This window comes from Cetorhinus maximus, chromosome 10 (assembly GCF_964194155.1).
Source record: "Cetorhinus maximus chromosome 10, sCetMax3.hap1.1, whole genome shotgun sequence".
Taxonomy (NCBI): Eukaryota; Metazoa; Chordata; class Chondrichthyes; order Lamniformes; family Cetorhinidae; genus Cetorhinus; species Cetorhinus maximus.
The window spans coordinates 17607024-17627466 of NC_135888.1; the positions used below are offsets into that span (position 1 = coordinate 17607024).

At 42.8% G+C, this 20443-nt stretch overlaps 1 protein-coding gene across 1 annotated transcript in view; it reads left to right on the forward strand.

Annotated features, from left to right (window-relative positions):
- Positions 1–20443, forward strand: part of ccdc180 (coiled-coil domain containing 180) — a 154095-nt gene that overhangs the window by 21591 nt on the left and 112061 nt on the right. The window contains exons 7-12 of the mRNA XM_078551273.1: positions 7743–7853; positions 9852–9947; positions 11023–11186; positions 13818–13928; positions 18115–18194; positions 20141–20229. Coding sequence (XP_078407399.1) covers positions 7743–7853; positions 9852–9947; positions 11023–11186; positions 13818–13928; positions 18115–18194; positions 20141–20229 — 651 coding nt within the window. The remainder of the gene's footprint in view (positions 1–7742; positions 7854–9851; positions 9948–11022; positions 11187–13817; positions 13929–18114; positions 18195–20140; positions 20230–20443) is intronic.

Sequence of the window (20443 nt, forward strand, 5' to 3'; positions counted from 1 at the left end):
CTTATAGAGACTAAATCATAAAAAAGCAAGGAAATTTATCAAATTAAATAACTGTACTATCCGTACTCAATATGTCTTCTAGTCTTAGTTATGGGAGCCCTCAAGTGTACCTGGGACACAATGTACTTTTTTCTCTAGCCAGTGAGGTATGTGACTTGACTGTTGGTTTCCCAGTCACATTCTCCAATTCTTTGTCAACATTCCAGCTATGATTCCAACCCTCTCCCTGGCAACAGTCTGAGGTTAAACCAGTCTGTTAGCAACCTTCAATGTCACATTTGACTCTAAGACGAGCTTCCTATCTCATATTTATACCATTTCTAAGACTGCCTTTCTCCACTTCTACAACATTGTCTGACCATCCCGTCCCAGCTCATCTACTGTTGAGACCCTCATCTTTGGTACCTCGAGGCCTAACTATTCCATACACTCCATGCTGGTCTCCAACATTCTATCCTTCATAAACTTAAGGTCATCTAAAACTCTGCTGCCAGTGTCTTAACTCACACCACGTCCCATTCACCAATCCCCCTGTGCTTGTTGGCTCCTGGTCAAGCAACGTCTTGATTTAAAGTTCTCATTCTTGTTTTCAAATCTCTCTAAAGCCTCACCCTCCCTATCTCTGCAATTTTCTTCAGTCTCACAACCCTCCAAGATATCTGTCCTCCTCAAAGTCTGGCATCTTGTTCACCCCCAATTTTAATTGCTCCACCATTAATGGCCATGTTTTCAGTGGCCTAGGCCCCAAGCTCTACTCCCTACATCTCTCCATCTTTCTACCTTGGTTTAAACACCTCTTACAACCTACCTCTTTGACCAAGCTTTTGGTCATCTGACCTAATGTTCCCCTGGGCTGCTCAGTGCCATATTTTGTTTTATAATGTTCCTATGAAATGCCTTAAAACATTTTAGCCGTTATATAAATATAAGTTGTCTTTCTTTCTGTCCTGCCAGCAACCAATAACATCAAATTAAATGAAGCACTTATCTTCATCAAGTTTTCCTGTTACCGTACTGATTAATGTTGGAAAACACAGTGGCTGTGACAGACTTCACTTCCCTGAGGATTTCTCTCTTGTTTGTAATTAGTTAGCTACTGCAAAACGTTATCAAGTGAATAATGATGTGGCCTGTTACTATAAAACTATTCATATATGATCTGGAAAAAAACCCCACAATGATTCATACCTAAGATATTGGAGCTGCAGTTCTCAAAGATTTTTATGTCGATGCAAAATTTTTTGAATGCATATGAATATATTTTGTTCAGTGTATAAAGTGAAAAGAAAATTATTTTGATAATTCTAATGCAAGGTTACAGCACAAGTTGTAACATACAAAAACATTTGAATGAAATGACTGATAGATTGGGCTGAATTTTCACTTAGTCGAGGTAACTTGGGAGCCTTTAAAAATGGCAGCGGGTCCTGATTCCAGGATTCCTGACCACATTACTGGGCTGTCTGATTTTCAGGAGTCCCTTTGAAGGGTGCAGGCAGGTTCCTGTCAAAAGCCCACACCGGGCACTCCTGAACTTGCTGGATCCAATGCAGAGATAGCCACCTTCCACTTCTCCACAACTTTCGTGGAGTCAGGTCAGGTTTTTAAAAAGCCGTGGTTCATGGCCCCTCAGAGGTGTCGTGAGCCCTAGTCTGCCTGAGGGGACCTTCTAAGAGGTGAATTCAAAAGTCCACTTCATGCCCCCATTGCCAAGTTATGCCCTTCCACACATCCCCCATGGCCCTTCATATCCCCAAAGCCAAGCTATGCCCTTCACCCACCCACTATGGCTCTTCATGTCCCAATGACAAGCTATAGGACTTCCATGCTCATTCATCCACTATACCTTGTATAGAACCAATGAAGATTATTGTGACAGTAGGACGTGTAAAAAAAGCTTTAAAGTAAGTAATTCATTCATAACTTTCCAATATGTTAAAAAAAAGTCATTTCACTGCAAGGCAATAAAAGTTTCAATAATCCAGACCTTTTAAATATCAATAACAAAAACCACAAGCCCTTGAAACCACTTAACCTTGTGTAAATAAACATTGTGAAATTGACTGCAGAGATCAAAGAGCCTGAACTGTCAATTAAGCAATGTTTTCCCTGAGGCCCAACTGTTTTAACAGAAGTAATGCATGTATGTATGCTTGGTTGAGAGCCCAGACAACCATTATTTTTGTTGAAACAGCTGCACCCCAGATTGACAGCTCTGAGCCTCTGATCTCTACAGTCAATTTTACATTTTTATTTATTATTCATTCATGGGAAATGGGCGTCACTGGCTAGGCCGGCACTTATTGCCCATCCCTAATTGCCCTTGAGAAGGTTCTGGCAAGCTGCCTTCTTGAACTGCTGCCGTCCATGTAGGAACATCCACAGTGCTGTTAGGAAGGGAGTTTCAGGATTCTGACCCAGAGACAGTGAAAGAACAACAGTATAGATCCAATTCAGGATGATGTGTGACTTGGAGGGGAACTTGTAGGTGGTGGTGTTCCTATTCACCTGCTGCCCTTGTCCTTCTAGATGGTAGAGGACACGGGTTTGGAAGGTGCTGCCGAAGGTGCCTTGGTGAGTTGCTGCAGTGCATCTTATAGGTGGTATACACCGCTGCCACTGCATCAGTGGTGGAGGGAGTGAATGTTGAAGGTGGTGGATGGGGTGACAATCAAGTGGGCTGCTTTGTTCTGGATGTGTCAAGCTTCTTGAGTGTTGTTGGAGCTGCACTCATCCAAGCAAGTAGAAAGTATTCCATCACACTCCTGACATGTGCCTTGTAGATGGTGGACAGGCTTTGGGAATCAGGAAGCAAGTTGCTATTGACAGAGTTCCCAGCCTCTGACCTGATATTGTAGCCACAGTATTTATATGGCTGGTCCAGTTTAGTTTCTGGTCAATGGTAATCCCCAGGATGTTGATTGTGGGGGATTCAGCAATGGTAATGGTATTGAATATCAAGGGGAGATAGTTAGATTTTCTCTTGTTGGAGATGGTCATTGCCTGGCACTTATGAGGTGTGAGTGTTACTTGCCACATATCAGGCCAAGCCTGAATATTGTCCAGGTCTTGCTGCATATGGACACGGACTGCTTCAGTATCTGAGGAGTTGCAAATGATGTTGAACATTGTGCAATCATCCCTAAACATCCCCACTTCTGACCTTATGATGGAGGGAAGATTATTGATGAAACAGCTGAAGATGGTTGGGCTAAGGACATTACCCTAAGGCATTTCTGCATGTCCCTGAGATGTTTGACCTCCAACAACCACAACCTTTGTGCTCGATATGACTCCAGCCAGTGGAGAGTTTTCTCCCTGATTCCCATTGACTTCAGTTTTGCTAGGGCCTCTTGATGCGACACTCAGTCAAATGCTGCCTTTATGTCAGGGGCCGTCACTCTCACCTCACCTTTTGAGTTCAGCTCTTTTTTCCATGTTTGGACCAAGGCTGTAATGAGGTCAGGAGCTGAGTGGCCCTGGTGGAACCCAAATTGAGCATCAGTGAGCAGGCTATTGCTGAGTAAGTGTCACTTGATAGCACTGTTGATGACACTTTCTATCACTTTGCTGATGATTGAGAGTAGACTGATGGGGCAGTATGGCCAGGTTTGATTTGTGTTGCTTTTTGTGGACTGGCCATACTTGGGCAATTTTTCACATTGTTGGGTAGATGCCAATGTGTAGCTGTATTGGAACAGCTTGGCGAGGGGCACAGCTAGTTCTGGAGCACAAGTCTTGAGTACTATTGATGGAATGTTGCCAGGGCTCATAATCTTTGCAGTATCACAAAGGTAAGTGGTTTCATGGGCTTGTGGTTTTTGTTACTGATTCTTCAAAGGTTCTGGATGATTTACACTTTTATTGCCTTGTAGTTAAATGATTTTTTTTTTAACATGGTGGAAAATTTTGAATGAATTTCTCTCTTTTAAAGTAATAAAAACAGAAAATGCTGGAAAAACTCAGCAGGTCTGGCAGCATCTGTGGAGAGAGAAACAGAGTTAATGTTTCAAGTTTAACATGACTCTTCTTGTTAGCTAGCCAATCATCTATCCATGCCAGTGTGTTACCCCCTACACCAAGAGCTTTTATTTTCCTCAATAACCTCTGATATGGTACCTTATCAAATGCTTCTGAAAATCTAAATACAGTACACCCACTGGTTCTCCTTTATCCACAGCATATGTTACTTCTTCAAAGAACTCCAATAAATTAGATAAGCATGATTCCTCTTTCACAAAACCATGTTGACTGCCTGATTAGCCTGAATTTTTCTAAGTGCCCTGCTATAATGGCTTTGATAATTGCTTCTAACATCTTCCCTATGACAGATGTTAAGCTAACTGGCCTGTAGTTTCCTGCTTTCTGTCTCCCTCCCTTTTTGAATAAAGGAGTTACATTCACTATTTTCCATTCCATATTTTCCACTATATTACATTCACTAATGAAACCTTCACCAAATCTAGGGAACTTTGGAAAATTAAAAGCAACACATCAACTATCTCATTAGCCACCTTAGGATGAAGTCCATCAGGACCCGGGGACTTGTCAGCCCACAGCTCCTAACAATTTGCTCAGCACCACTTCCCTGGTGATTGTAATATTCCTGAGTTCTTTCCTCCCATCCATTTCCTGACTTACAGCTATTTCTGGGATGTTACTTGAATCCTCGATAGTGAAGACCAATGCAAAACACCTTTCAATTCATCCGCTATCTCCTTATTTGCCATTAATAAGGATCCAAAGGGACCAATACTCACTTTTTTAACTCCTTTATTTTTTAAATATCTATAGAAACTCTTACTATCTGTCTTTATATTCCTAGTTAGCTTTCTCTCATACAGTAATTTTTCCATCCTTATCAAGCTTTTGGTCATTTTTTGCTTTTTTTATATTCTGTTCAATCTTCTGCCCTGCCACCCATCTTTGCACAATTCTATTCGTTTTCTTTAAGTTTGATACTATCTTTAACTTTTTTAGTTATCTGTGGATGGTGGGTCCTCCCCTTGGAATTTTTTTTTCTCATTCGAATGTATCTATTATGTGTATTCTGAAATACCCCTTTAAATGTCTGCCACTGCATTTCTATTGGCCAATCCCTTAACCTCATTTGCCAGTTCATTTTAGCTAGGTCTGTTTGCACGCCCTCATAATTGCCCTTACTTAAGTTTAAAATACGAGTCTTGGACCCGCTCTGCTCTCCCTCAAACTGAATGGAAAATTCAAACATCTTATGACCGCTACTATCTAGTTGTGCTTCCACTATGAAGTCATTAATTAATCCCATCTTATTGCACAAAACCAGGTCTAGTATAGCCTGCTATCTGGTTAGCTCCAGAACGTGCTGTTCTAAGAAACTATGCTGAAAACATTCTATGAGTTCCTCATCTAGGCTTCTTTTGCCCACCTGATTGTTCTAGTCTATATGTAGATTAAAATCCCCCATGATTATCACCATACCTTTCTGTAAAGCTCCCATTATTTCTTCCTTTATTCCCTGTCCTACCATATGGTCACTGTTAGGAGGCCTGTACACCACCCCCACAAGTGACTTCTTGCCTTTATCATTTCTCATCTCTCCCCAAACTGTTTCTACATCCTGGTTTCCTGAACTTAGGTCATCCATCTCTAATGTGCTAATGCCATCATTAATTAACAAAGCCATCCCTCCATCTTTTCCTAGCTTCCTGTCCTTCCTAAATGTCAATATTCAGGTCCCAGTCTATATCATTCTGCAGCCATGTCTCTGTAACGGCTATCAGATCGTACTTATTTATTTCTATTTGCGCTATGAGCTCATCTGTTTTGTTTCGAATGCTACGTGCATTTAGATATGGAGCCTTTTGCTTTGTCCTTTTATTATTTTTATAACATTTAGACTTATCTGCTGTTTTAGTCTTAGATTTCTACTCCCTGTACTCTCTGTCCCTTCCTGTCATGGTCTGTTTATCATTTCCCACATTAATGCCTTTCTTTTTTGCCTTGTCTCTACTGTTTGATTTACCATATCTTCCCAGATTTGATCCCTAGCCCCCACTATTTAGTTTAAAACCCTCTCTACTTCCTTAATTATGCAGCTCGCTAGTACACTGGTCCCAGAATGGTTCAGGTGTACACCGTCCCAAGAGTACAGCCCCCACTTTCCCCAGTACTGGTGCCAGTGCCCCATGAAGTGGAACCCACTTCTCCCACAGCAGTCTTTGAGCTAAGCATTCACCTCTCTAATTTTATGGACCCTATGCCAATTTGCACGTGGCTCAGGTATCTTTGAGTTTCTGCTTTTTAATTTAGTTCCTGGCTCCTCTCATTCTCTATGCAGAACCTCTTTCCTAGTTCTACCTATTTCATTGGTACCTGAATGGACCACAGCAACTGCACCCTCCCACTGCAAGTCCCTCTTAAGCCCTGAGAAGATGTCCTGAATCCTGGCACCGGACAGGCAACGCAGCTGTCTGGACCCTCGCTCTTTGCTGCAGAGAACAGCATCAATCCCCCTCATTATATTCTCCCCTGTTACCACTACATTCCTTTTTATTCCCCCACTGGAATGGCTTCACATACCACGGTACCATGGTCAGTTTGCTCGTCCACTCTGCAGTCCCCACTCATATCCAAACAAGCTGAGAAAACCTCAAACTTATTGGACAATTGCAAAGGCTGAGGCTCTTAAACTCCTGCCCTCTGGGTCCCTGTACCTGCTTCACTTGCAGTCACACTCTCTTGTCCCTAACCACTGACCAAATCAGAAGTTCCTGTCTTGAGAGGTGTAATTGCCCCCTGGTACAAAGCATCCAGGTAATTTTCCCCTTCCTGATGTGTTGCAGTGTCTGCAGCTTGGCCTCCAGCTCAGTGATTCTGAGCTGAAGCTCCTCAAGCCACAAACACTTACTGAATACTTGTTTTCCCTAGATCACACTAGCATCCAGCAGCTCCTAAAAGCTGCAGCCTTGACACACCACCTGTCCTGCCATCCTTCATATGTTTTAATTAACTACATAATTATATTCACTTATTTATTTTCCTTTGTAATATATTTTATTAACTTTACCACCAATTCATATACTATGTTAGACCTTAGGACTGGAATAGACCTTAACCACTCACCAGATACTCACCAAACAGCTATCTTCTTTCATTGTAGTAGAGTAAGAACCAACTCCTGCAGGATGAAAAAGGTAGAAAAAGCAAAAGGAAAGGAACACCTCCTTTCCCTCCCCACCAAACTCATCCACTCACTAAACTCCCAGGTGTGTACTCAGTCACTAATCAGCTATATTTCTTTGCAGACAGAAAGAGCGTGTACACACATTGCACCTGTTTAAACTAAACAAAATAGATGACAGCCATTCTCTGGTTCATTCCCCAGGGCAATGCCTTGACCAATCAAAGTTGACCTATCTGGTTTGAATTTAAACAAAGCTTGCAGTTAACTGTCAGTCATCAGTTAATTGTGTATTCTCCATGGCAACACCTCTACCAATCAGATTCCACTTGCCAACCAATCTGCATTCTCAGGAAGTATAAATTGTTGTTCCCTTTACATTTGGTATTGTTGCAAATTGTGCTGATGAGTGCAAAATGAAAAGCTTCGGCAACATATAGCTTTTTTCAGCGATACACAGCTATATTTTTTAAAGACCTACACCTTTTTAGTGTTGCTTCTTCTCCCTGGCTCTCTTAATACAAAGTTTAAAAAAAAGACCCAACATCTTTATCTGGCAAAACTTTATTTCTGTTTGTAGAATCTGCAAGAAATGTGGGAGGCTATTGTGAGCCAGTCACTGCATAGGAGGAAATTGATCAAAGAACTTGATCGAACTTACAAAGAGTTTGAAAAAGAAAGAGTGAAGCAGGTAAATAGTTTTTGAGTTATTGCCGGAATTCTGTTTTCTGCGTGCTCCATATTTTGCTTGCCCCTGTGCAAACCTCCTTACCTTTTGAGTTTCATGTTGCTTGAGTTTTGGGGCTACCTACAAATCCCTCCGTCAATCATTTGACGAAATCCCGTTTTCAAACAGAAATCCCAGGCAATCATGTAAAATGATCCCAGATGCTTCACAAGGTGGATTTCCATCTGACGCTTTATCATTTAATTCCTCGTTTTCTGTAATTGTTGACTTATTATCATGTTCTTCATGTTAGTTATAGTGACAAGAATGATCCCCTGTAATGATGGGGCTATTTCCATTTGGGTAGCTGGCACAATGGTTTGATATTGTCTTGTTGGAAATCTGAAATAAAAACAGAAAGCTCTAGAAATACTCAGCAGGTCAGGCAGCAACTATGGAGTGAGAAAAAGAGTAAATATCCTGAATCTTATGGAGGGGATGGGGCATCTCGGCTACTGGCTGAAGAGCTGGTGATAGCCCTACATTGCCTCTTTCCGGAAAGGCCCACCAAATCATGTGCCACTCAGGCACTTGACAGGTCAATGACGAGTCTTTCGCCAGGATCAAGGACCTCAGGGGCAGAAGTCCCACCCGCTGAAAGCTGCCAACCAATTAGAGGCCTGCAGCTCTATTGAATGACAGCACCATCAGGGAGGCACTGGCTGCTGCTGGTATGACACCCACCTGAGGTCTGGGATCGTTGCTGGATCTTGGGCCACGGGTGAGTGATGGTGGAATTGAGGTTGTGGGTTGGGGGTTACGGCAGGGTGGAGTCGGCAGCCATGGCAGAGAGAGACTCTCAGCAGAACTCCCCTTCCCGATGCTGGGTCCCTCGATCAGGCACTGAGTGCCTTTGAATGAGGGACCACCAAGCAACTCTACCCATGTTTGCTTGCCTTGCTTCCCACATGGCGAGCACCCCCATTCACCACGGGATGAGGTCCTTAAGTGTGAATTAATTGGCCGCTTAAGGGCCTCAATTCCGCCACAGACTTAATCAGGGTGGAGGCGGGAAGGTGGTGGGATCCCCTGACTAATCTCCTGATTAAATGACCCCGCTGATTCCAAACTTGCCATGGGGGAGGGCATTAAATCCTGGCAAACATTTCAGGTCAATGACTTTTTTATCATTTCTTCATTACTGCTGAAAGTTCTTCAATCTGAAACATTGAGCAGGATTTTCCCTGTATGGATTCTAAACCCTGCCATCAGATTCAATGTGGGTCAGAAGCCTGTTCTGCATTGGAAATGGTCAGTCATTGTGATTTTCCCCAGGGCAGCCAATTAATGGCCAGAGGGTAGGTTCGCTATCCAATTAAGGATGGCAGACACACTCTTGAAGCTAGAGGGCCAATTGGAGGCCTTCAAGCTTGACAGGAGCAGCAGGCTGCAATAGAAGGTAGATGAGGGATAGTGTGCTTCAAATTGGTGGTGCCACCATTCTCCAACTTGTTGAAAGTTTAAATTATAAATGACTTTTGCAGCCATATAGCATATGCGGGGCGAACCCCTCTACAGGGCTGCATGTGGCTGCTGCAGCACCCAGGCGAACAGGGATGGCCCCTAGACCTACCAGGAGTGCTGCCTGCCCCTGCCCCCACCCCCACCCCCTACCTCCAAAACAGTCTGCCACCAGGAGACCACCTCCTGGTAATTAAACTGGCCCGGTTACCTGTGGGAACTTAGAGGCTGATGGGGAAATCCTTTTGATTCTGTTGATTAGAAATCATATACTATTTAATATAATTTGGTCTCCAATGTCAATGTTGTCATAAGGACATAACATAAAAAATGGGAGCAGGAGTGATTGATTTGGATCTGCCTTACCTCTTCCTGATGTGTCTCTGGGATCTGATAGGTTAAGGATCAGTAGTTGCTGGTTTAAGTGTTCTAATTGGTCAAAATGATACAATAGTAATATGCAGAGAATTTCAATAATATAAATGTATCTTTGTGATTCAGATAACAGCTGTGTTTAAGGACTGCTTGGAGGCTTTAGATAAGATCGCTTATATACCGTCAAGTGATATTTATCGATTTATAGATAAAGAAGCCATGGTAAGAACAAAATAATTATATCAATGCTACACATTTCAGAACTGTAATTGTGGGGAAGGGGTGGAGGGAGTCAGTGAAGGTTAGTTGGGGGGGACAACAATAGTGAGGGGGTCAGGCAATGTTTCTTGCAAAATTTTGTTGTGCGTGGCCAGTTTTATTCAGTTCACAGTATCTTTTACATTTTTTGTGCAACTGTGCAGTAGTAATATGGAACTATGTACTCCGGCTGCTGCTTGGCTGCACATGCATGCAGTTGAATAGGAACATTGGTCAGGGAAGATCATGGAGGTGGGGACTGTTTACAGATAAGCTTATTAGGCCTGGAGGAAGCACTGTTGCTCTTCCTGGTTCACAAGCAGTGTTATATTTGCACTTACCGGATGGATCCAGCCTGTCTCGTCTAGGGAAGAAAGAGGAGAGTAGATGAATATATTAGAGCTTCTTGGCCATCGTGGGTCATCACAGCCCATGCAACAGGCTCAGCCTTCCACCATCTTTATATTTTCACATGAATGGACACCTCATGCTTAATTGTGACTAAGGCTCTGCCCAATGTTGACAGGTTTGATGACAGCATTGATATTATGAATGGAGTGTCTTTGAGTCACTATTCTTATTCAGAATGTCACTAAAGTAATATGACATGGCATCACGTAAGCTTAATTTTGTACAAGACAATCTCTAACCAACAGCATTACAGTATGAGGCACTGTAAAAATGGATAGTTGAGGCACTTCATTATCACCTCCCACCCAGTTGATGAATTATCGTCAATTATCCTATGGTTCCCCATTCCAGCGTGTCCATCTGGGTTTCAGTAATTGTGGGTGCGTTATAGTAGTGCAGTTACAGGGTTTGTCCTTCCAAAGTTTGATTCTTTCACAAGAGCATTTTAAGCAAAATAACACTAGGGTGGAAGTGCTGATGATTGCTGGTCATGACAACAAGTTGAGACAATGAAGTAGGAGTGCAGGCTCAAAATTAGAGCAAAATATGGTTTAAGTGTAATATAAAAAACATATTTGCACTAAATAAGCCAAATCACAATATTTAATTCTGTCCTGATTTGGCACAGCTGGTAAACCAGGCCTTGCTGGCAAATCAAAGAGCAATGAATAAACTGTATGTGAATCTGATGGAGGCTGATCTGATGGAAGAGATGTCAGAGCGGCAGAAACATAATGCTAAAGTGCAAGAGTTGAATCTTCTCAAGAAGAATGACATCCTACAGAAATTCAAGTAGGTCTCTGCGTTACAAGATCTACAATTGTATGAGAAAATAACTTTTTAATGGTTATGCTGGGCAGGTTAATTTGATTTTTTTTATATTCGTTCATGGAATGTGAGTGTCGCACTAGACCAGGCCAGCATTTATTGCCCATCCCTAATTGCCCTTGAGAAGATTTTAATATTAAAAATGGCCCACCATCTTTATCAATTTTTTTTTTGGTCATCGCACCTTGGAACTTTGCTGTCACTCATCTTAAGCTACAAAATGCCACTGTGTGTATTTCCTCTCCTTACAAGCTCATTGTGTTGAAATCAAGTTAATTTACTTTACAGAACCTCAAAACCAGAAGGCCCTTTACCTCACTCAGCCTTTCCTTCCCACTGCAGTTTTCACGCTTTTAAAATCCAAACACATTAACTACCAATTCTTAATTTGCCTCCTACTGTATCTCCGCATTATCTTCACCTTTACATTGTTGTGGTTTTCATATGTCCACGTGAAATTAGCATACGGGTATACAGAAATCATTGTAGGAACAATATTTTGTACTTGTAAGTTTTTTGACATTGATTATTGGAGTTGCAGAAGTGTTAATCACTACTGATCTTAATAAAAACCTTCTGCTGAGGAACAGTTGGGCCATAGAACCTTATAAATATGAAAGAGAACATTCAGTCCATCACACTTGTGCCAGTTGTCTAAAATAGCCATCTTTTAGTCTGCCTCAGCTGCCCTTTCCCCGTACATTGTTAATTTTTAATATCGCAAATATTTGAGGTGAGGTTGCAAGGGATTTTAACCCTGTCACCTGAATAATGGAGATCCGTTGATCTGCCTCTGTTGTGGTGATCCAATAAATCTGAGAGATTCACCCCTTCGTTCTTTCCTCCCTCCTCAACACAGGTTCCCAAATTCCATTTGAGAAATGGCCCATGGACAACTGAAACTGCCTGTTTTGGCATTTTAGAGTGACTGCAAAAGGATTTATTAGATGTCTACTCTGTCCCACTTTGAGAGAACAGACAAATGATTCCTGTTACCTTCTCTTAATTTTTTCATCCTATGTGTTTGACATTATACCAAATGTGTTACTGAATCTGTACATGTATCTTATTCTCTAATCAACACTAGTGTTGTACATAATTGACTCTTTTTTGGATAGGTGTCTTCATATATTTTCTTGTGTTTTTTTATTTTCTATATGTATAAAAAAGTCGTAACTTTATTTTTGAAAGCTGGTGACTTATGCCTTTGAGCCACAGATACTAATTCTGAGCCTGAGCTCTGATAGCACACATAGATAATTAAGGGCTTCTTTATTGTGATTGTAGAATATTGATGCTTGTTCACTAGGGCAGGATTTTACTTCCAGGAGCAGGAAATGGATATCAGAACTGTTTCTTGGTCTTGATCCTGGTCCCGCCCCTGGGGGAAAGCACTCACAGCCCCCAATTTTCACAGGGGTGGGCTATTAATTGGTTAGAGGGTATATTAGCTACTGCGGTGGCAGGAACAGGAGTGTGACTGAAACAAGTTCAAGGCTGCAGTGACTTTTATGACTATTGGCAGGGTATGGCCAGCAGTGCCGCAATATGTGAGCTCTTTGGCAACAAGGGCACAAATCTCTGTAACCATCTGCCTGGAGAGTCGCAGTCTCCTGCAGAACTAGTTCTCGGTCACCTCTGTCTTCAGTGGTAGATCCTATGCTAAGAGCATGGCCTCCATGGTCTTCTTGCCCTTCATTCCTCTCCTCTGCCCTTCCTGCAGAGGATGTTGCTGCTTATCGCCAGTGGACCCAAAGTCTGAGAGTCACACTTGCATTGCCAGCTGCTGCCTTTCTTGTGCTCCCAATTGTGTTTGGCAGCTTTGCTCCCCCTCCTCTTATGCCCCTGCGATGTCAGCAAGATGACAATCTCCTACATAGTCCAAATGATCTTTGACTACTCTCTCCACATCCTGCACTGACACAATGGCACCTGTGTACCAATGGCTGGTTCCCCTCTATGCCATTTTGCCTTCCCTGGGGCCCTATCCCTAGTCTGGCCACGACTGTCTCCCTGCTGTGTATCTGACTCCACCTGATCTACCTCAAACCCAGCCTGCAGCCTATTTGTCCCCGCCAAAATCTAAACATGACTGTCAATGAGTTCTTAATGAGCTCTTTAACGAGCTAAATCACTGTTATTGCTGGGAATAGTGACAGGAAACCAGTGTGCTGGCCGATACCAATATCCCAAAGGGTCATGTATCTGTGGAATTCACTACCTCAGAGTGCAGTGGATGCCAGGACGCTGAATAAATTTAAGGAGGAGATAGACAGATTTTTAATTAGTAATGTATTGAAAGGTTATGGGGAGAGGGCGGGAAATTGGAGTTGAGGCCAAAATGAGATCAGCCATGATCGTAACGAATGGCGGGGCAGGTTTGAGGGGCTGAATTGCCTACTCCTGCTCCTAGTTCTTATGTTCTTATGTTCTTATTTTCATCTCCCACTCCTTAATAAGGACCACCATTGCAAGGATTGGTATAGTTTTATGTAACATCAATTAGTTTTCAGCATTGAATATTACCACATTGCTATCAGATTTGTTTGGCTACATTGAATAAATAGAATTTTGCGTTACTTGTTCCTTTCATAGAGATTTTTTAGCAAAGGATTGGAATGCTGGATTAGCAATGGAGAATGAGTCATTGATGAAAGAGCAACAAAAACTAAATAACCAACGAATCCAGCATCTTGAGAAAATTATGTAAGTTTAAGAAACAACGTTTCTGATGAAGGGTCACATCTGAAATATTAACCTATCTTTTTCAGATGCTGGCAGACTCATTTCTGACATTTTCTTGTTATTATTTCAGAATTCCAAGATAGGCTATTTTTCTTTTCACCATCAGGAAAGCTACATTCCAGCTTGGGTAGAAGTGTTTTCCTGCTGGTGCATTGAGGGGAACAGTGGTGGCATTGATTTAGATAGGATATGGTCTTGACTTTTTTATCCCTTTTTGGTTGGGGCGCATTTCCAATGATGGTAAGGTATATTTCTTCAACTGTGGATATGCAACACTGACCCTGGTCAAGCCTGCTGCTTCAGAATCATTTAAATGCAGAAGGGAGGTCCCCGGCCTCCACTGGAGAGTCCTCACAAAATGGAGTTCAAGTTTTGTTGTGTAAGGCCTGGAAGACTGATAAAGTATAGGAGTGGTGATGGTCTCCAAGCTGATGATTTGTTTTGTTGTTAACTTTGATCTTTTCTCCTGGAACATATGCAAGACAATTTCTGATGAAGATAGCATTGACACTGCAGGGGGAACATTTCAGCCCCACACATCCTCCCCAACCAACCTTAGAACCCTGGACACCTGGACCAACAAGTGTTTCTTTGTCCATCATTCAACTGATGCCTGTGCCTGTAAATAGGCTGGATGATGTATTTCTCTCACTTGCACGTGACCACCTAGATATGGGTAGGTCCATTCTGTGTGGTCAGATCCAGGCACTGCGAAATGTGAGAAAGTGGATCAAGACAAAGGTGCAGGGTGGTGTGTTTCCAAGCACTTTTCCTCTCCCCACGGTCACTGTAGTAATGTAGGGAAATGTTCCAGCCAATATATGCACAGCAAGCTCCCAAAAGCAATTGTGAAATAAATTAGGAAATAATCTGTTTTTAATGATGTTGGTTGAATGATAATATAAAGCAAGAAAGAATTGCATTTATATAGCACCTTTCACAACCACCTGACATCCCAAAGTGCTTTACAACTAATGAAGTACTATTTGAAGTGTAGCAAACGCAAAAGCCACCTTGTGCACAATGGACTCCCATAAAAATCAATGTGATGATGACCAGATAACCTGTTTATGTAATGTTGATTGAGGGCCAGGACACCAGGGATAATTCACTAGTTTGTCTTTGAAATAATACCAAGGGGTCTCTTACGTCTTTAACATCTCATCCGAAAGACAGCACCACTGACAGTGCAGCACTCCCTCAGCCTTGAAATGGGACTTGAATTCACAGCCTTCTGACTCAGAGGCTAGAGAGCTACCCACTAAGCCATGGCCAAAACACCACAAAAACTCCCTTACTCGTCTTCAAAGGATTTTTAAATCTGCCCTGGGAGCTCTTGGAGCTTCAGTTCACATCTGAAAGGTGGTACATCAAACTGTGCTGCATTCCCTAAGTACTGAAGTGGAGTATCAGCCAAGATTTTATGCTCTAGTCTCTGAAGTGGGAGCTCAATCACATTTACTCAAGGGAGAATGCTAATACTGTGCAACAGTTGGCAAGTTGCTATACCTGGTATAATTTATTTTTTAAATCACTATCTATTACACATTATGGATAACAGGCAAATGATGTTCAAGGTCGGTTGACTAAAGCAGCTTCTTCCAAATGGCAACCATCAGGAAAAGTCCAACACACTGCACCATGGAGCAATTGGAAAAGGTTCTCTGATCACAGTTCCTCGTGTGATATGCTGCCATATTGCTGTGGAGGCCAGACATTGTCTCCTATAAAGAAAACATAAAATTATAGTACAACAAATTCTATTAAATAATGCCAATCTTGTAAAGCCTTTGACTTGCTTTTTAGAAGCAAGGACAACCCTGTCAGTGTCATGCCTTGTCATTGCAATTCCTTAAAAACAAAAAGCTAAAAGCTACTGCGGATGCTGGAAATCCAAAACAAAAACAGAATTACCTGGAAAAACTCAGCAAGTCTGGCAGCATCGGCGGAGAAGAAATCAGTTAACGTTTCGAGCCTTCATGGCCCTTTGGCAGAACTGCAGCATAGTTTCAACAAGGGAGAAATATAAATTGGTTTAAGGTGGGTGGGGCCCACCCACCTTAAACCAATTTATATTTCTCCCTTGTTGAAACTATGCTGCAGTTCTGCCAAAGGGCCATGAAGGCTCGAAACGTTAACTGATTTCTTCTCCGCCGATGCTGCCAGACTTGCTGAGTTTTTCCAGGTAATTCTGTTTTTGTATTGCAATTCCTTGTCTTGTTTCGTTGAGGGCAAGAAAAGAGATACCAGCATTGAATGTCAGCTAATTTAAGTGGATAGAAACAATAAAAGGAGGCTATAGGTAATAGCAAAGGTGCTGCAAGTGGCACTCAGGGTGTTGTACAAATACCACTGCTTTAAGTTAACAATTTAAACTTAATTTTTCAGATAATCATCTGAATAGCATCTGAACTATTCATTTCTCCAATGCAATTTACTTACAAGCACAACAGCTTGTATTCATGTTGGGATTTTAATATAGTAAACATACCAAATGTTTTTCAGAAGGAACAGATGATGAGTGATATTAGAAGAGTTAGGAAAGTTGGCCAAAAGCATGGGGCAGGATCTTCCCCCCGTTGGGGTTGTGCGGGAGCGGGCAGGTTCCCAATCGGTGACCCCGGTCGGGGGTGTGCCGCCATTTTACGTGGGCGGGCCAATTAAGGCCCGCCTAGCGTGACGTGTGCCAGGAAGCGCTATGTGCTCCCTGTGCGGGCAGGGGGATTCCCTGAGCCGGGAGTGCTCTCTTTCGCGCATGTGTGCGAAAGAGAGCACAGATCCCCCTGAGACAAAGAGCTGCCTCAGGGAGATTGGCTCAGGTTTCGAACAGTCAATTAAGATGAGAAAAAAAATTCCTGACCTGTCCCCTCATGTGACACTGTCAATTGAGCTGGGACATGTCGATTTCTTTTATTTCAACATTTTATAAACATTTTAAATCCCTCATGAAACCTCATCCCACCCATGGATGAAGTTTCATGTTTTTTCTGAAGGCCGCCTGGCTTCTTCGCCTGCCCGCCAACCTTAAGGACACACGCTCGACGTCACCCCGCGTCATTTGATGCGTTGGCGAGCAGGCCCTGCCCCCCCCGCTCGCCGACTGGAAGATGCAGCCCATGATTCAAAGGGAAATGAGTAAGCTTTCTAAAGGGTGGGAGAAAGGAAGTGAAGCTGACGGAATTTACAAAAGGAGTCCCAGAGAATGGGGACCAAGGCAGTTGAAGGCTTGTCACTGATGGTGGAACAAGGAAGGGGAGGTGCATAAGAGGCCAGAGTTGGACAACTGAAGAGCACAGGTAGAATACAGGGCTGGAATAGGTTGCATGAGTGAATCAAGACAAGGCTAGAAGGATTTGGAAATGAGGACAAGAATTTTGAGTTAAATGCATTAGGTGGGGTAAGCAATGGCAGCTAGTGAAGATGGTGAAAAGGATATTAGGGAGTTCTGGAAGAATACAAATGTGGTTTTCTTTTATTTGTTCTTGGGATGTGAGTGTCACTGGAAAGGCCAGCATTTATTGCCTATCCCTAATTGCTCTTGTGGACAGTAGCATAGTAGTAATGGTATTGGACTAGTAATTCAGAGACCTGAAGTAATGCTTTGGAGACCATGGTAGCTGGAGTGATTTAACTTCAATTAAGTAATAAATCTGGAATAAAATGCTAGTCTCATTAATAATTATAATTAAACTACCAGATTGTTGTAAAAATCCATCTCATTTACAACAGTCCTTCAGGACAGGCAATCTGCCATCTTACATGCTCTGGTTTACATGTGACCTCAGACCCACAGCAATGTGACTGACTCTTAACTGCCCTCTGGAATGGCCTAGCAAGCTCTCAGTTTTCTGTTTCAAATCACTACAAAAAAAAGTCAACAAAAATTGAATTATGGGTTTGAGCAGTGGTGGTGTTCGAATATGGGTGGAGGTGGATAACATTGCTGACATGGGGTGGGTAGGCTATGATGTTTGAAACTTAGTTGGTCATTTGTGCCCAAGTGGCATAACAATATATAAAACATGAAAAAGAAATATGTGGGTAAGTCTGGAGTTAATTTATTTTGTGTTTCGAGCATAACTTACTTAATGTCTACTTGGAATAAAAACAGTTCTGATTGTCATTGGTTTATTTATGGTTTATGCAGAAACATGAAGCCTTATGACTTGAATAAAGCTTCAGTGGATGAGTGGTATGACTCCATACAAATCTTAAATCTGGAGTTAGGTAAGCATGACTGAAGTGGACAGAAATCATCAAGAGCTTTGATTTCCTTTTCATATATACAAACCAACGTAATCACATGAAATTTTTTAGTGCTTTTTCAATTGGTTATAAACATGTAAGATAAATGAGCTGATGACTATTATTTCAACAGACACTGGTACCAGTACTGGATCAGGGGCAGGTGTTTCAGTGCTCTGATGGGTGTCTGGGCTCTCAGCCAAGAATACATAATGAGGCTTGGCTGAGAGCCCCGAAATCCATTAGCCTTTCAAAAGACCAAGCCTGGGGTAAACATTGCTTGATTGACAGCTCTGGCTCTCTAATCAATGCTGTCAATTTTGCAGTGTTTACTTACGCAAGATAACAAGGTTTCAAGTGCTTGCAGTTTCTGCTATTGACACTTTAAAGGGTCTGGATGATTGACACTTTTATTGGCCTGTAGTAAAAAGGAGTTTTTTAAAGTGGAAAGTTATCAATGAATGAATGTGTCCTTTAAAGCTTTTTTACACATCCTACTTTCACTATAGGGTTCATTGGTTCTATACCGTGTATAATGGGTGAATGGGCATGGAAGTGCCATAGCTTAGCATGGTGGGCATGATGGGCCATAGGCTTGTTTGAGAGGCTTGACATGGAGCTTGACATGGAGCTTGACATGGAGGCATGAGGAGCCATAGGAGTTGTTTGGGGGCATATCTTGGCGTGGGGGGACATGAGGGGCCATAGGGGATATTTGTCAGGGCAATCCTTGGCATGGGGGCATGAGGGATCATAAGAATTGTTTGAGGGCATACCTTGGCACGGGGGGGTGGCATGAGAAGGTATGGTTCACAACAATTCAGGGGCCATGAACCACAACTCTTTGAAAAGCGTGCCTGGCTCCATAAAAATTGCGGAGAACTAGGAGATGCCTATCTCCACAATGGAGCCAGCCAGGTCGCGAGTGCTGGATAAAAGCAAAATACTGCGGATGCTGGAAATCTGAAATAAAACAGAAAATGCTGGAAAACTCAGCAGGTCTGGCAACACCTGTGGAGAGGGAAAAAGAGCCTATGTTTCGAGTCCATATGACTCGTCCCAATTATTGGCCACTTAAGGGCCGTTTCCCACCCAGCCTCAATTTTTAGGCTGGTGGGAGGATTGACCTTGCAAAGGGGAAGGCCGAAAATCAACGGACTTAGATCCCGGGCAGGGAAGTGAAGGGGTTGGGGGCTGCCTCCAAGAGAAGCCCCCTTCTGAAATTGGACTTAACATCTGGTGGCCTCTGGACCTCCCGGTCTCTCCCCCAAGACCCTGTTTGCCCCATTTGCACACCCCCACCCTCCCAGGCCTTCCCTACCCTCCCTGCCCTTGGCATCTGGCGCCTGGACTTAGTCTCAGGCGTCCTCATGCAATTCCTTTTCAGTCCACTGCAGCTCTTGTCACTGCAGGGACTGGATTGGCCGGCAGCTCTCTAAAGCGGGATGTCCTCCCAAGTGAGGGATGGAAGTCCTGCCTGCAGCCACCTAATGGTCATTCATCCGCGATATGGCTATGGGGCACTCTGAGTTAGTGGGGATGTGTTCCCACTTCGCAGGAAGCGAGGCACCACCATCTGAAAAATTCAGGCCCATGTAATAGTTTGTCACAATTAGATATCTACATAATTTTGTTTCAGATATATAGGCCAGAATTTTCCAGTCCCAGCAGGGTGGGTCCTATCGCGGCGGATGCGGCAGGTCCCACTGTGGCGGATGTGAGGAGCCAGCCAAAAGTCCATTGACTTTGGTGGGACCAGAAAATCCCGCAGATGGCTGAGGCTGGAAAATCCCGCCCACAGATCAAGATTGAAAATAAAAGCAAGGCACATTTTGGGAAGCAATTTACTTCTGTATGAAATGATACAATATACCCTGTACATTACAGAATCTTTAATAATAATATGTTTAAACATCTTTTCTTTCTAGATTCACTACATATTCAATACATAAGTAATTTGCAGGCATATTATGAAAACCTCTATCATGACTGGATGACAGAAAGTGACAGAGCTGAGGTGGGTACATGTGTTAAAGTGATGCAAGGTGGGAGAAGATCCCTGTGGAATGTGCTGTTCAATTGTTAGGGAGTTAGCAAATTGGGAGGCATGATCCGTGTATCACTACTAGTTGGAGTAATTCTACTGCCGCATAGGCATATATGTGCCCTTTTGTGATTGCGGGCAAGGGGATGTGTTTGACTCCGGTATTCAAAGTACAGTGGCTAAAGTT